This window comes from Salvelinus namaycush, unplaced genomic scaffold, assembly GCF_016432855.1.
Source record: "Salvelinus namaycush isolate Seneca unplaced genomic scaffold, SaNama_1.0 Scaffold443, whole genome shotgun sequence".
In the NCBI taxonomy this organism is placed as follows: Eukaryota; Metazoa; Chordata; class Actinopteri; order Salmoniformes; family Salmonidae; genus Salvelinus; species Salvelinus namaycush.
The window spans coordinates 158,404-171,506 of NW_024061135.1; the positions used below are offsets into that span (position 1 = coordinate 158,404).

General features: G+C 48.7%; 1 protein-coding gene across 1 annotated transcript in view; it reads right to left on the minus strand.

Moving 5' to 3' along the window:
* Positions 1 to 12,568, minus strand: part of LOC120041330 (putative pre-mRNA-splicing factor ATP-dependent RNA helicase DHX32) — a 36,065-nt gene extending 23,497 nt beyond the window's left edge. Inside the window, exons 1-6 of the mRNA XM_038986267.1 lie at positions 12,302 to 12,568; positions 5,227 to 5,420; positions 1,991 to 2,120; positions 1,678 to 1,759; positions 1,200 to 1,363; positions 68 to 322 (exon numbers count right to left, since the gene is read on the minus strand). Of these exons, the coding sequence (XP_038842195.1) occupies positions 68 to 322; positions 1,200 to 1,363; positions 1,678 to 1,759; positions 1,991 to 2,120; positions 5,227 to 5,420; positions 12,302 to 12,568 (1,092 nt within the window). The remainder of the gene's footprint in view (positions 1 to 67; positions 323 to 1,199; positions 1,364 to 1,677; positions 1,760 to 1,990; positions 2,121 to 5,226; positions 5,421 to 12,301) is intronic.
* Between the last annotated feature and the right edge of the window lie 535 nt (positions 12,569 to 13,103).

Sequence of the window (13,103 nt, forward strand, 5' to 3'; positions counted from 1 at the left end):
TGGTCATAGCCTTGGCATACATTTCTAAACTAACATGCGATGCTTGTTTTATGGGGATTAAACTCACATATCTTTTCTCGACTCCTGCGTCGATGACAAAGTTAACAGAGTCCACAGCCCAGAACATGTCCTCTCCCTGGCTTGTGGAGAGGAAAACCCTCCGGCTCCTGGTCGTAACTGTTCCCCTACTCCCCATCCCCTCCCCCAGGAGAGAGGGTGCACGACCCTGCCCAGGGCACAAGACCACGGGCACCAGCTCCCCCAGGTCTGCCCCCAGTCTGGTACCCTCTCTCTGGAGGATAGCACGGGCACAGACAACTTCCTGTAGGAGGGGAAACACCGTGTTGACAGCATCATACGACTAGTACCGTGTGGCTACTGGTTAGCAACGCCCCAAGGTCACGGGTTCAATTCCTGCAGGGATCACATGTCTAAAAACTGTATTGACTCACTGTACCGCTCTGAGGATAATAGTGTCTACTACTTGACCTTTACACCCCAGGCTGGATGGTTCAACGTGAGGGGAAGAGAGGGCTTATCATGTCATCAATAGTTAACACATTTTGCTCGCAGACCCATCAATAGAAAAAGGCTGAGTTGACATCTCTATTGACAGGCTTTAAGCTCATTGTCCTACATATATGGTCAAGGACAACATGGCCTTTCAAAACGCTTTGTCATTCCAACAGACCACGAGGCCATCACAGTCAAACACACTAAAGGACATAAAAGCAAAGGCAGACGAGACGGGGGGAAATTATCTGGAATGTTGCTTTGCCATTTAAATTAAATTAAGTACACACCACACATGATTAAAAAAAAAGATAACATTGTGAGAGAGATTCTGCTTAAGGACAGAGCCTCTACTTAAGGACAGAGCTGCTACTTAAGGACAGAGCCTCTACTTAAGGACAGAGCTTCTACTTAAGGACAGAGCTCCTACTTAAGGACAGAGATCCTACTTAAGGACAGAGATCCTACTTAAGGACAGAGATCCTACTTAAGGACAGAGCTCCTACTTAAGGACAGAGATCCTACTTAAGGACAGAGATCCTACTTAAGGACAGAGACACTACTTAAGGTCAGAGAGCTATGACATGCCATCATTCAATACACAGCACCACCAAAAACAAGCAAGTAATGGAGTTATGGACAAATACTGCACCATCATCACTGTTGAACTGTGTAAATGGTCTCACCTGAGCTGAGGCCAAGAACAGCAGCACATCTCCCTTCTCCTTGGTACGGTGAATCTCCAGTACCAATCTCAGAGCAGAGTAGAAGTAGTCTTTACTACTACAGTTACTGTAGACCACCTCAGCTGGACAGAGGGCTTCCAGACGGACCACAGGGACGTTACTACCTGTAACGGCAGTGAACATTACTGTTAGTCCAGTCCATGTTATCATTACATTGATAACTGAAACAGTCAGAACTCCGTTCCATGTTTTACTCATGTTCTAATGGAGCTACGGAGCTAGTGATCAACAAAGTATCCCCAACAAAATGCTTTTAGTAAAGATCAATAAATAATATCAGACGCCACGACCTCCATTCTTCTAATCATCTGATAAACACAACAATGGCGACTATGTGTTATTCCCCCTGGGTTGTTACAAAGTGCATCTTTTCCCATTAAAAAAAATCAATGAATGTAAAGGAGGGCGGTTCCACTACCGTAGTGGGCCAGGAGCCTGTCTGTCATGGAGGACACAGTCAGGATCACCACCCTCAGGTCTGGTCTATGGACCAGGATGTCCTGCACAATCACAAAAAAAAACTTTATTGACAAGCAACAAACTGCTGTTACTAGGAATTTAACTTGTGTACACAGAACTTTAAAACATCTCTCTCTCTCTCTCTATCTCTCTCTCTCTCTCTGGAATATTACCCCTAAAATATAAATCTATATAATCCATCAGATACTAGTATGCTGAATGCCACTTTTAAAGAGAGAGAGAAAGGTCACAAAAGGTCATTCCCACCATACCTGGAGCAGTCCCAGCAGTATGTCTGTGCTGACGGTTCTCTCATGAGCCTGGTCGATGACGATGGCCCCGTAGCGCTCCAACATGGGGTCAGACATCATCTCCCTCAGTAGCAGGGCATCTGTACAGAACCTGGAGTGGACCAGAACTGAGTTAACTAATGATGCAGGTGGTAACATAGTTCAATGCCGGTACGGAGCGTGGAGACCAGAAGTGAGTGCCGGTATCCACCATAAATGCAGAAGTATGTGGACGCCCCTTCAAATTAGTGGATTTCGGCTATTTCAGCCACACCCGTTGCTGACCGGTGTATAAAAGCGAGCACACAGCCACGCAATCTTCATAGACAAACACTGGCAGTAGAATGGCCTGTACTGAAGAGCTCAGTGACTTTCAACGTGGCATCGTCATAGGATGCCACCTTTCCAACAAGTCAATTTGTCAAATTTCTGCCCTGCTATAGAGCTGCCCCGGGCAACTGTAAGTGCTGTTATTGTGAAGTGGAAACATGTAGGAGCAACAATGGCTCAGCCGTGAAGTGGTAGGCCACACAAGCTCACAGAACAGGACCGCCAAGTGCTGAAGCGCCTAGCGCATAAAAATCGTCTGTCCTCGTTTGCAACACTCACTACCGAGTTCCAAACTGCCTCTGGAAGCAACGTCAGCACAAGAACTGTTTGTCTGGAGCTTCATGAAATGGGTTTCCATGGCCGAGCAGCTGCACACAAGCCTAAGATCACCACACGCAACGCCAAGCGTCGACTGGAGTGGTGTAAAGTTCGCTGCCTTTGGACTCTAGAGCAGTGGAAACGGGTTCTCTGGAGCGATGAAGCACGCTTCGCCATCTGGCAGTCTGACGGACGAATCTGGGTTTGGCGGATGCCAGGAGAACGCTACCTGCCTGAATGCATAGTGCCAACTGTAAAGTTTGGTGGAGGAGGAATAATGGTCTGGGGCTGTTTTTCATGGTTCGGGCCCCTTAGTTCCAGTGAAGGGAAATCTTAATGCTACAGCATTCAATGACATTCTAGACGATTCTGTTCTTCCAACTTTGTGGCAACAGTTTGGGGAAGGCCCTTTCCTCGTTTCAGAATGACAATGCCCCCGTGCACAAAGCGAGGTCCATAGAGAAATGGTTTGTCAAGATTGGTGTGGAAGAACTTGACTGGCCTGCACAGAGCCCTGACCTCAACCCCATCAAACACCTTTGGGATGAATTGGAACGCCAAATGCGAGCCGGGCCTAATCGCCCCAACATCAGCGCCCAACCTCACTAATGCTCGTGGCTGAAAGGAAGCAAGTCCCCACAGCAATGTTCCAACATCTAGTGGAAAGCCTTCCCAGAAGAGTGGAGGCTGTCATAGCAGCAAAGGGGGGACCGACTCCATATTAATGCCCAGGATTTTGGAATGAGATGTTGGACGAGCAGGTGTCCACATTCTCTTGGTCATGTAGTGTACATACTAGCATGCTACTTAGTATGTAGAGATGTATTGTCGATGGATGCTAGTAGTAGTGTGCTAGTAGTAGTGTGCTAGTAGTAGTGTGCTAGTGTGGTTATTGAGACATCGCCTTCAGCAGCATCAGTACCTGGAGCAGGACGACCAGAGATCTGTACAGTACCTGGAGCAGGACGACCAGAGATCTGTACAGTACCCGGAGCAGGACGACCAGAGATCGGTACTGTACCCGGAGCAGGACGACCAGAGATCTGTACAGTACCCGGAACAGGACGACCAGAGATCTGTACAGTACCTGGAGCAGGACGACCAGAGATATGTACAGTACCTGGAGCAGGACGACCAGAGATCTGTACAGTACCTGGAGCAGGACGACCAGAGATCTGTACAGTACCCGGAGCAGGACGACCAGAGATCTGTACTGTACCCGGAGCAGGACGACCAGAGATCTGTACAGTACCCGGAGCAGGACGACCAGAGATCTGTACAGTACCCGGAGCAGGACGACCAGAGATCTGTACAGTACCCGGAGCAGGACGACCAGAGTTCTGTACAGTACCCGGAGCAGGACGACCAGAGATCTGTACAGTACCCGGAGCAGGACGACCAGAGATCTGTACAGTACCCGGAGCAGGACGACCAGAGATCTGTACAGTACCCGGAGCAGGACGACCAGAGATCTGTACAGTACCCGGAGCAGGACGACCAGAGATCTGTACAGTACCCGGAGCAGGACGACCAGAGATCTGTACAGTACCCGGAGCAGGACGACCAGAGATCTGTACAGTACCCGGAGCAGGACGACCAGAGATCTGTACAGTACCCGGAGCAGGACGACCAGAGATCTGTACAGTACCCGGAGCAGGACGACCAGAGATCTGTACAGTACCCGGAGCAGGACGACCAGAGATCTGTACAGTACCCGGAGCAGGACGACCAGAGATCTGTACAGTACCCGGAGCAGGACGACCAGAGATCTGTACAGTACCCGGAGCAGGACGACCAGAGATCTGTACAGTACCCGGAGCAGGACGACCAGAGATCTGTACAGTACCTGGAGCAGGACGACCAGAGATCTAACTTTACTAATGTCATGCTTTTTATTATTTTTTTTTCTCCCCAATTTCGTGGTATCCAATTGGTAGTTACAGTCTTACCTCATCGCTGCAACTCCCCTACGGACTCGGGAGAGGTGAAGGTCGAGAGCCGTGCGTCCTCCGAAACACAGCCCAGCCAAGATGCACTGCTTCTTGACACACTGCCCGCTTAACCCAGAAGCCAGCCGCACCAATGTGTCGGAGGAAACACCGTACACCTGGCGACCGTGTAGGCGTGCACTGCGCCCAGTCTGCCACAGCAGACGCTAGTGCGCGATGGGACATGAACATCATTGCCGGCCAAACCCTCCCCTAACCCGGACGACGCTGGGCCAATTGTGCGACTCCCCATGGGCCTCCAGAATCTCGAACCCAGAATCTCTAGTGGCACATCTAGCACCGCGATACAGAGCCTTAGACCACTGCGGGACTCGGGAGGTGTATGTATGTGTGTGTGTGTGTGTGTATTTGTGTGTGTGTGTGTGTGTGTGTGTGTGTGTGTGTGTGTGTGTCTATGTGTGTATGTGTGTGTGTGTGTGTGTGTGTGTGTGTGTGTGTGTGTGTGTGTGTGTGTGTGTGTCTATGTGTCTATGTGTCTATGTGTCTATGTGTGTGTGTGTGTGTGTGTGTGTGTGTGTGTGTGTGTGTGTGTGTGTGTGTGTGTGTGTGTGAGATCCAGACCTGAGCACAGTGTCAGTAGAACAGCACGTCTCCAGAGGGATGGTGTAGCCCACTTCATGTCCAATGTTGACGTCCATCTCATCGGCCACCCTGAGGGCCAGGTCTACCGCCTGCTGGGAGTGGATCTGGGTAGACACTGCCACGCCGTGCTGGTACTGGGCCGACAGGCAGAACTCTGCACACCACTGGGGGATCTGGGAAATGGATACATTGTAGTTGATCATGTAGAAATTCAATTTCAAACAATTTCAGCCCCACATTATCAAAAGGTATTCATCCATCCAAGCATTATGCATTCTAGCGAAAGTACCAGAGTGACCTGACTCCAATGGGATTAACAGTATTAATCCACTAGAGTGACCTGACTCCAATGGGATTAACAGTATTAATCCACTAGAGTGACCTGACTCAAATGGGATTAACAGTATTAATCCACTAGAGTGACCTGACTCAAATGGGATTAACGATATTAATCCACTAGAGTGACCTGACTCAAATGGGATTAACAGTATTAATCCACTAGAGTGACCTGACTCAAATGGGCTAAACAATATTAATCCACCAGAGTGACCTGACTCAAATAGGCTTAACAGTATTAATCCACTAGAGTGACCTGACTCCAACAGGCTTAACAGTATTAATCCACTAGAGTGACGTGACTCAAATGGGCTAAACGATATTAATCCACTAGAGTGACCTGACTCAAATGGGATTAACAGTATTAATCCACTAGAGTGACCTGACTCAAATGGGCTAAACAATATTAATCCACCAGAGTGACCTGACTCAAATAGGCTTAACAGTATTAATCCACTAGAGTGACCTGACTCCAATGGGATTAACAGTATTAATCCACTAGAGTGACCTGACTCAAATGGGATTAACAATATTAATCCACCAGAGTGACCTGACTCAAATAGGATTAACAGTATTAATCCACTAGAGTGACCTGACTCCAATGGGATTAACAGTATTAATCCACTAGAGTGACCTGACTCCAATGGGATTAACAGTATTAATCCACTAGAGTGACCTGACTCCAATGGGATTAACAATATTAATCCACTAGAGTGACCTGACTCCAATGGGATTAACAGTATTAATCCACTAGAGTGACCTGACTCCAATGGGATTAACGATATTAATCCACTAGAGTGACCTGACTCAAATGGGATTAACGATATTAATCCACTAGAGTGACCTGACTCCAACAGGTTTAACAATATTAATCCACTAGAGTGACCTGACTCAAATGGGATTAACAATATTAATCCACTAGAGTGACCTGACTCAAATGGGATTAACAGTATTAATCCACTAGAGTGACCTGACTCCAACAGGCTAAACAGTATTAATCCACTAGAGTGACCTGACTCCAACAGGCTAAACAGTATTAATCCACCAGTGAATCCTCATTTCTAAAGTCATTAATAAATGAACGGACAGGGAATTATAAAACATAATGCAGAATAGTAACATCGTGTCGACCACAACACGGAGCCGGTGTCGACCACAACACGGAGCCGGTGTCGACCACGACACGGAGCCGGTGTCGACCACGACACGGAGCCGGTGTCGACCACGACACGGAGCCGGTGTCGACCACGACACGGGGCCGGTGTCGACCACGACACGGAGCCGGTGTCGAACACGACACGGAGCCGGTGTCGACCACGACACGGAGCCGGTGTCGACCACGACACGGAGCCGGTGACACACTAGTGACAAGGACCAGCTCCTACTAATTGTGTTGTGCTAAACTGCTGTGGCAGCAAGTGACAGCTCCAGAGGATTAGTGCCTAACAGCTGGAGGCCAGAGGGAGGGAGGGGAGAGAGAGGGGAGGGAGGGAGGGGAGAGAGAGGGGAGGGAGGGAGGGGAGGGAGGGGGGGGGAGGGGAGAGAGAGGGGGAAAGAGAGAGGGGAGGGGGAGAGAGAGGAGAGGGAGGGGGAAAGGGAGGAGGAGAGAGAGAGAGGTGAGGGATGGGGAAAGGGAGGGAGGGAGGGAGGGGGAGAGAGAGAGGGGAGGGAGGGAGGGAGTGGGAAAGGGAGTGAGGGGAGGGAGGGAGGGGGAGAGAGAAGGGAGGGAGGGATGGAGGGAGGGGGAGAGAGAGGGGAGGGAGGGATGGATGGAGGGAGGGGGAGAGAGAGAGGGGAGGAAGGGATGGATGGAGAGAGGGGGAGGGGAGAGAGAGGGGGAAAGAGAGAGGGGAGGGGGAGAGAGAGGAGAGGGAGGGGGAAAGGGAGGAGGAGAGAGAGAGAGGTGAGGGATGGGGAAAGGGAGGGAGGGAGGGGGAGAGAGAGAGAGGGGAGGGAGGGAGGGAGTGGGAAAGGGAGTGAGGGGAGAGAGGGAGGGGGAGAGAGAGGGGAGGGAGGGATGGATGGAGGGAGGGGGAGAGAGAGGGGAGGGAGGGATGGATGGAGGGAGGGGAGGGATGGGGAAAAGGAGGGAGGGGGAGAGAGAGAGAGAGGGATGGGGAGGGAGGGAGGGGGATGGAGGGAGCGGGGGAGAGAGAGAGAGAGGGGATGGAGGGGGGGGGGGGGGTGGAGGGAAAGAGAAAGGGGAGGGAGGGATGGATGGAGGGAGGGGGGGAGAGCCTTAAGACCCATGTTATTCAGGGTAAATTCACAGTTAAAATTCACTGTCACTCAATTCAATTCAAGGGGCTTTATTGACACGGGAAACATATGTTAACATTGCCAAAGCAAGTGAAGTAGATAATAAACAAAAGTGAAATAAACAATACAAATTAACAGTAAACATGACACAGAATTTACAAAAGAATAAATACATTACAAATGTCATATTATGTATATATACAGTGTTGTAACGATGTACAAATGGTTAAAGTACAAATAGGGAAAATAAATAAACATAAATATGGGTTGTATTTACAATGGTGTTTGTTCTTCACTGGTTGCCCTTTTCTTGTGGCAACAGGTCACAAATCTTGCTGCTGTGATTGGTCACTGTGGTATTTCACCCAGTAGATATGGGAGTTTATCAAAATTGGGTTTGTTTTTGAATTCTTTGTGGATCTGTGTGATCAGAGGGAAATATGTGTCTCTAATATGGTCATACATTGGGCAGGAGGTTAGGAAGTGCAGCTCAGTTTCCACCTCATTTTGTGGGCAGTGAGCACATAGCCTGTCTTCTCTCGAGAACCATGTCTGCCTATGGCGGCCTTTCTCAATAGCAAGGCTATGCTCACTGAGTCTGTACATAGTCAAAGCTTTCCTTAAGTTTGGGTCAGTCACAGTGGTCAGGTATTCTGCTCTCTGTTTAGGGCCAAATAGCATTCTAGTTTGCTCAGTTTTAAAAAAAAATCTTTCCAATGTGTCAAGTAATTATCTTTTTGTTTTCTCATGATTTGGTTGGGTCTAATTTCTGTCCTGGGGCTCTGTGGGGTGTGTTTGTGTTTGTGAACAGAGCCCCAGGACCAGCTTGCTTAGGGGACTCTTCTCCAGGTTCATCTCTCTGTAGGTGAGGACTCTTCTCCAGGTTCATCTCTCTGTAGGTGATGGCTTTGTTATGGAAGGTTTGGGAATCGCTTCCTTTTAGGTGGTTGTAGAATTTAACGGCTCTTTTCTGGATTTTGATAATTAGCGGGTATCGGCCTAATTCTGCTCTGCATGCATTATTTGGTGTTCTACGTTGTACATGGAGGATATTTTTCGCAGAATTCTGCATGCAGAGTCTCAATTTGGTGTTTGTCCCATTTTGTGAATTCTTGGTTGGTGAGCGGACCCCAGACCTCCCAACCATAGAGGGCGATGGGCTCTATGACTGATTCAAGTATTTTTATCCAGATCCTAATTGGTATGTTTGAATTTTACGTTCCTTTTGATGGCATAGAAGGTCCTTCTTGCCTTGGAGAAGGGCCTTCACAGAGCCAGAGACAGACTCTTTGTCTGGCTCTGTGAATGTGACTGTGGGTAGGGGACATTCACAGCCATATAATCAATTTAGCCATAACCAGTGTCATTCTGCACCATGGGACCTTCCCTGTGTAGCACACAGGCAAAGATACCAACAATCCTTTCTGAAGATTATACTTGTAGTTCTAGAATCTAATTGAACTATGTTTTTGGAAGCACTGCAGGAAAGAGATCCCACGGAACTGGCATCAACTTCCTGAGTGGCACAGCGCTCTAAGGCACTGCAGGAAAGAGATCCCACGGAACTGGCATCAACTTCCCGAGTGGCACATCGCTCTAAGGCACTGCAGGAAAGAGATCCCACGGAACTGGCATCAACTTCCTGACTGGCACAGCGCTCTAAGGCACTGCAGGAAAGAGATCCCACGGAACTGGCATCAACTTCCTGAGTGGCACAGCGCTCTAAGGCACTGCAGGAAAGAGATCCCACGGAACTCGCATCAACTTCCTGAGTGGCACAGCGCTCTAAGGCACTGCAGGAAGGAGATCCCACGGAACTGGCATCAACTTCCTGAGTGGCACAGCGCTCTAAGGCACTGCAGGAAGGAGATCCCACGGAACTGGCATCAACTTCCCGAGTGGCACAGCGGTCTAAGGCACTGCAGGAAGGAGATCCCACGGAACTGGTATCAACTTCCTGAGTGGCACAGCGGTCTAAGGCACTGCAGGAAAGAGATCCCACGGAACTGGCATCAACTTCCTGAGTGGCACAGCGGTCTAAGGCACTGCAGGAAAGAGATCCCACGGAACTGGCATCAACTTCCTGAGTGGCACAGCGCTCTAAGGCACTGCAGGAAAGAGATCCCACGGAACTGGCATCAACTTCCTGAGTGGCACAGCGCTCTAAGGCACTGCAGGAAAGAGATCCCACGGAACTGGCATCAACTTCCTGAGTGGCACAGCGCTCTAAGGCACTGCAGGAAAGAGATCCCACGGAACTGGTATCAACTTCCCGAGTGGCACAGCGGTCTAAGGCACTGCAGGAAAGAGATCCCACGGAACTGGTATCAACTTCCTGAGTGGCACAGCGGTCTAAGGCACTGCATATCAGTGCTAGAGGCTTCACTACAGACACTCTGGTTCGATTCCAGGCTGTATCGCAACCGGCCGTGATTGGGAGTCACATAGGGCGGCGCACAATTGGCCCAGCGTCGTCCGGGTTTGGCCGGTGTAGGCCGTCAACTGACTTGCCTAGTTAAATAAAAGTTAAATAAAAAAAAGTAGTTTTCCAAGACAAATGGATCTTTGTTTAAAACATCTCTGGCCCAAACAGAGACACAACACAGTTCATAAACCCTGGAATGAATAGCCATATTCTCATAAACCATGTGCTCATATGTCTGCTTCGAAAACATCTAAATCAGATGACAGTGAGAGGGAGGTGTGTTCTGTTCCATCTGTTCCTAGACTCAATGGACAACTGGGTGAGGTTGGGGATGCGAACTACTAAATTTATGCGTACGTGACTAATGGGAATTGGGGTATTTACAGGTATATCTGGGTCATATTAAGCCCATGATCTCAGGCATCATACAAAACGAGTGGATTCTTAACCTGGATGCCTGTCTGCTTCTGCTCTCTGGCCACGGGATCAGATCTGGGAACCAGGCTAGTGAGATCAGATCTGGGACTTGGCTAGAGAGATCAGATCTGGGACCAGGGCTAGTGAGATCAGATCTGGGAACCAGGCTAGTGAGATCAGATCTGGGACTTGGCTAGAGAGATCAGATCTGGGACCAGGGCTAGTGAGATCAGATCTGGGAACCAGGCTAGTGAGATCAGATCTGGGACCAGGCTGGTGAGATCAGATCTGGGAACCAGGCTAGTGAGATCAGATCTGGGACCAGGGCTAGTGAGATCAGATCTGGGACCAGGGCTAGTGAGATCAGATCTGGGACCAGGCTGGAGAGATCAGATCTGGGACCAGGCTGGAGAGATCAGATCTGGGACCAGGCTGGTGAGATCAGATCTGGGACCAGGCTAGTGGGATCAGATCTGGGAACCAGGCGAGTGAGATCAGATCTGGGAACCAGGCGAGTGAGATCAGATCTGGGACCAGGGCTAGTGAGATCAGATCTGGGAACCAGGCTAGTGAGATCAGATCTGGGAACCAGGCTAGTGAGATCAGATCTGGGACCAGGGCTAGTGAGATCAGATCTGGGACCAGGCTAGTGAGATCAGATCTGGGAACCAGGCGAGTGAGATCAGATCTGGGACCAGGGTAGTGAGATCAGATCTGGTACCAGGCTAGTGAGATCAGATATGGGACCAGGGCTGGTGAGATCAGATCTGGGATCAGCCTAGAGAGATCGGATCTAGGACCAGGCTAGAGAGTTCAGATCTGAGACCAGGCTAGTGGGATCAGATCTGGGACCAGGGCTAGTGGATTCTGCTGTAAGTAAGCAGAGTCATATCTAAAGTCTTATGTGCAGCTTCAGGGTCTAAGACATAGGATTCTCTGTCCCAAATAGCATGATGTTCCCTGTGTAGTGCACTACTTTTGACCAGATCCTATAGGGTCCAGGACAAAAGTAGTGCACTACGTAGGCAATAGGATGCCATTTGGGACAAAGACACAGCTAATGGTATTAATATCAGGCTCCCTGCAGGCTGGAGCTATATTTATAAGGGTCTCAGTAGGGACTGACCTTCCCAATGCAGCCGGCTGGCATTTCACACTTCACAACAAGATCCTGGCAGAAGTGTATTACTTGAATGCTGTCACTTTTTGATTTTCAATAACAACTCTGTACTACCCTTATATGGAAAAACTCCAGTGTAAAGAATTATGATGTGGATGAGATCAGGGGGGGGGGGGGGGGGGGGAGTTCATAGCAGGACATTAGAAAAGGGTATCGGTAGCAGACTATGAAGTGGCTGACATGGTTTTGTATGGAACTAATGTTTGATGTATGGCCTCATTGTTGCCTTATTAGATATGTCCCCACGTGTCATGTATGGGACTGTATGCTACTATACCAATTAAGAGATTTTCAACAACAAAAAATACATCATTATATAAATACTAGATACTGTATTGGGAATCAAAGGGGAAATATTGTTATTTTTTATTATTATTGAAATTCATTGAAACTCATATTTTAGATCTGAATACCGTCGTATTAATTCCAAAACTCACCTGTGTACTTTTCCCAGTTTGAGTTGTACCAGATACTATGACAAGTCGATTGTTCACCAGGATATCCAAAAATTCCTCTCTAGCTTTCCAAACAGGTAGAGACTTTCTCTCTTGCAGTAGTTTATAATAACGAGAGGAGAAGGGCAATCCATCAAATCGGTTCAGCTCCAGATCCTCTCCGAAGACAAAAGCTTCTTCCACACAGTCAGCAGTTCCCGAATCTGAACAAAGCTCTTTCTCCATCAAATGATTGTCCTGCTCCGACATGATTGATCCATCCGCCATGGAAATGATCGAGGATCCCCGTCGAGAGCGCAACAACTGTTGGCAACAGTTATAATCAAAGGCACAGAGAACCGTTTATCCGCCCCCCAAAAAACGAACTCACCGACACAGAATAATCCATGTAACAATCACAACGTAGACTTGGAGTTCAACGTATGATCTAAAACAGATTTCCGTTCATGTTTTGTTGACAAATGTGAAGAAATTTCAGGACAAACAAACATGCAGTTTTTCTTCCTTTGATTTCGGATTAAAACTCTATTACCCGTTTCTTGTCTGTCAATCCGCAGCACTGTTGCGCTATTGGCCACTGGCATGGTCAAACACGTGGGTTGATTTGCATAGGCGACACGAGTCACTGAACAAGAATTAATGTGCGCCTAAATATGATCACGTGACCACTAGGCCGACTGTAGGCTAATAACCCTCTTATAATAATCGAATAGTATTGACAGGGAGAGGGCGTGTGCACCAGTGGAGGCTGGTAGAATGAGCTAAAGGAGGACGGGCTCATTGT